Genomic DNA, 3,630 nt, shown 5'->3' on the forward strand with positions numbered 1-3,630 from the left:
GAGTGAGACATGTGCGGGTGATGATGAGCATGGGGACACGCCACGGTTCTAGCTCAAGGTTTAGCTCCCCACAGCTGCCATGGGACCGGAACATTTCCACAGCAGGAGTGTTTGTGGGAAGGCCCCGGGGGCGGGATGAGGCAGTGCGGAGGGAGGGCAGACACAGCACGAACTGGGGTCAGCACATGATGGCTAAACCTGCTCGGCAGCCCCATCCCACCGCAGCCCCTTCCCGCTGGCTGCGCAGCGGCATTCCCGGGGCAGGAGCAGAGGGAGCAAGGATGTGTGTGCATGTGGGTGTGCGTGCGGATGTGCACTCATGCGCAGCAGTTTGAGTCAAGTGGTCGAGGGCGTCAGCACCACGGTGGGCCAAGGTTTGGAGGTGCTCAGGTCTTTGAGAGATGCTCCCAGGAAAGGCAGCACCGAGCAGCCCTGCGCCTCCCCACACTCCAGCTCAGCAGGTTCAAAGGTCTGAGCCTGCAGGCAGGAGGTTGCTGGACTGGGATCTAGCACCCTGTTTGCAAACAGCTTCATCAGGCTGAAGGGATTTGGGTCCCCTCAAAAAAAACCCCCACAGGAACCATGTCTGCAAATCACCACCAGGCTTTTTGTTTCGCCAAGTGTAAGCGATGACGGGGAGCAGCAACCTCCTTTTTCTGCTGCAACTCCCGCCTTTTTGGGACACCAGTGATCTCCAACAGTGATTCAACACTGCCCCTGGCCCTCCTTGTGTCCCAGGGGAAAGGACAGCCCTGCTCCACCAGTGTGGGTGAACCAAGTGAGGAACAGATGGAAACAGGGGAGGGGAAAAAACTCAGGCCCAGTCTGTTGGTCCCACCAGTGCTGTTATCTCATGGGAGGTATTTCGGGTACTGATTGTCACACCTGATTGTCCTGGTGTGGGGTGGCAGGCTGTGTGCCCACGCATGATTTCCATTTGCATGGAGCAAAGGGATGGATTGTGGTTTTTGCCCTGGGGTTGGTGTTCACAGACATTCTGGGGCATGGGGTTGACTGTGTAGGACACAGCATAAGGTATTTTTGGCTGGCTTGGCCATCTATGTGACAGTAGTCAGGGGCTGTGTCCTGGCTTCTTTAGTGAAATGTAGATGTTTTAAAGGAAGTATGGATGTTATTTTGGAGAGTCTTGCCATTTTTAAGATGCCACTGTTGAATTTTGATGGCGGTGTCCGGGTAGCTGGTGTTGATGTGGGATTTCCCCAGGGGAAAGCGTTGATACCAGCTTGCTGTCCATCTGCACCTCTCAGGAAAGCAGCAGCTCTGGGATGCCAGGCTGAGAAGATGCTGGCACACAGAGCTTGGGGTGCTCACCCTCAGTGAGAAACTGCTTGGGAATGTCTTCACCTGGGCTGGCAAACCCTGGATTCCTGGGGATGGAGTCAGCGGAAGGATTCCTCCGATTCCCCAGGGATTTCCAGGTGGCAGGGATGAAGCGTGGCTGGATGCAGGAGCCTGGCAGCGGGTAGGCAGCGGGGGCCACACTGTGGCTCTTTGGGCAAGGTGGTATGGTGGGAGGTGCATGACACCTGCGAGGGCAGGCACGAGGTGTGGAATGCTGTAAAATGCTTTTTTAGTATTAGTATTAGCATTGTAGGATGGGGCGTAATTAATGACTCACTAGGTGCTGAAATACTTTATTAAATAACCTGTTCTGGGAAAGGCATCACTGGCCCTGCTTCCCACTGCAGGGCTGGCCGGGCTGCCTGGCTGTCCTGAGGTGGCATGTCTGAGAGCCAACCTGCCCCGTTCCCCTGAATCCCCATAGGCCCCCACCAGCACCCCCAGGTCCCCGGGACCCCTGGCTCCAACAGAGCTGGCAGCTTCTTGCTGTGGCTCTGTGTGTGTGAGTGCACGTGGGGGTGCATGTGTCTGTAGGTGTGTGTATGTAGGTTCATGTGTATATGCATGTGTGGGGGTGTATGTGTGTATTTGCATGTATATATGTGTGTATGTGTACACATGTATGTGTAGGGGTGTGTAAGAGGTGTGTGTGCATACGTGTGTGAGCATGTGTGCATATATCATAGAATCACAGGATGGTTTAGGTTGGAAGGCTTGAGTGTATGTATGTGTATGTGTGTAGCTACATGTGTGCATGTGTTTATGTGTGCACATGTGTGTGCAGGTGTGTCCAGAGGTATGTGGGTGAGTAGGGGTGTGTGTATATATACATATGTGTTCATCTGTGTGCATGTGTGTGCAGTTGTATGTGTGTATAAGTGTTTATATGTGTGTTTGTGCTCATATGCACATGTATTTGTGTGTGTGTGTGTGTGTGTGTGTGCACATGCCCCATCCTGGAGGCTACGAGGCAAGAGCTTTCGTCTGGAAGCGGGGGGATGCAGGGTGCTGGGAGGTGGCAGGCTGTTATTCAGCCCCCTGGGGCCAGACCCTGAGCCCCTCTGCCACCCTGACTGGGTGTCACACTCCATCCCGGGCATGACAGGGGATAAGGGAGGATGCTGAGGGGTTTGCACAATGGGCACACCAGCAATCCACCCTGGACCTGCCGTCTGTTCCCCAAGTGACCAAGTCTCTCCTCCCCTGTTGCTCTCAGGCAGCGCAGGGACATGACCTTGGGGCCAGGGGTGACCAAACTGGTTTTCCCAGCCCTCCTAAAAATCCTGTGCAAGGTTGTAATTACCCTTACCTTAAATCAGAGGGGAGCCCGACTCTGCAGGTACGCCAACAGCACCCAGAGGTGTTGGGCAGTGAATCACGTCTTGGGGAGCAGGGCAGCACAGTGGGGATGGGGCGTGATGAACCAGGAATGGGGGAGAGGAGAAGAGTTGGAGCATGGGGGTCCTGGTCCTGTTGGGGATGGGAGGGAACGGGAAGGAACAGGAGCTCCTCTGGTCAAGGAACTGTTTCTTTTGGGAACACAGAGGATAAATTCCTCCTGAGTTAGGAGCTGATGCTGTAATTCATACTCAGCAGTCATTGGGGCTGTGCAGAAGAATGACTTGCAAAACTGGACAGGAGATAAACATCTACACTAACTGGAAGCCAATTTTGGAGAAAACCTGGGATGCAAGAGAGCATGGGGCAGTGCGTGCATGGGCGTGGATGAATGAAGGGGGTTCTGTATCAAGGGGCAGCCCACGGAACCAAATCTGGGCTGCTGAGATGGACAAAGAAGCCATTCGGAGGTTACGATGAGGATAAAATCCTCTCCTGGGATGCTCTGGAGAGGGTTGGGGATGTTGCTGCTGGTGGCTGGGATTGAGAGAGGGCGTGACGGAGCAGCCAGGTAGGAGCTGCAATGAGCAGTAACAGGGACCAGCAACCTGGTCTCATACCTACAGCCATCATCTGCATCCCCACCACAAGAGTCGGCATGGAGAAGGTGGTCCCCAAATGTAACGCCAGGTCAGCTCGGCTCTTGGGAGACTTTCTTGGAAAGCAGGAGCCAAACACTCCCCTGCAGGTGTCCTGCTTCCCCGGAGCGGGCTCAGACCCGGCTGTCAGCAGGTTTTCCTGTGAGGAAGTTGTTAATATCGGGATCATGAGGCTTGCGGGGGCTCTTGGCAGTGATGCTGGCAACGGTGACCAGCTAGGCAGCAGGTCAGGTGGCGACATATGGGGTGATGACAGCCTTTTTTGGGAATG

General features: G+C 54.7%; 1 protein-coding gene across 1 annotated transcript in view; it reads left to right on the forward strand.

Annotated features, from left to right (window-relative positions):
- Positions 1–3,358: 3,358 nt before the first annotated feature.
- The window catches only part of NOL6 (nucleolar protein 6 (RNA-associated)), a 32,301-nt gene continuing 32,029 nt past the window's right edge, over positions 3,359–3,630 (forward strand). Inside the window, exon 1 of the mRNA XM_009886420.1 lies at positions 3,359–3,585. Coding sequence (XP_009884722.1) covers positions 3,359–3,585 — 227 coding nt within the window. The remainder of the gene's footprint in view (positions 3,586–3,630) is intronic.

The sequence above is a fragment of the Charadrius vociferus genome, unplaced genomic scaffold (assembly GCF_000708025.1).
Source record: "Charadrius vociferus isolate BGI_N301 unplaced genomic scaffold, ASM70802v2 scaffold595, whole genome shotgun sequence".
NCBI classification, from domain to species: Eukaryota; Metazoa; Chordata; class Aves; order Charadriiformes; family Charadriidae; genus Charadrius; species Charadrius vociferus.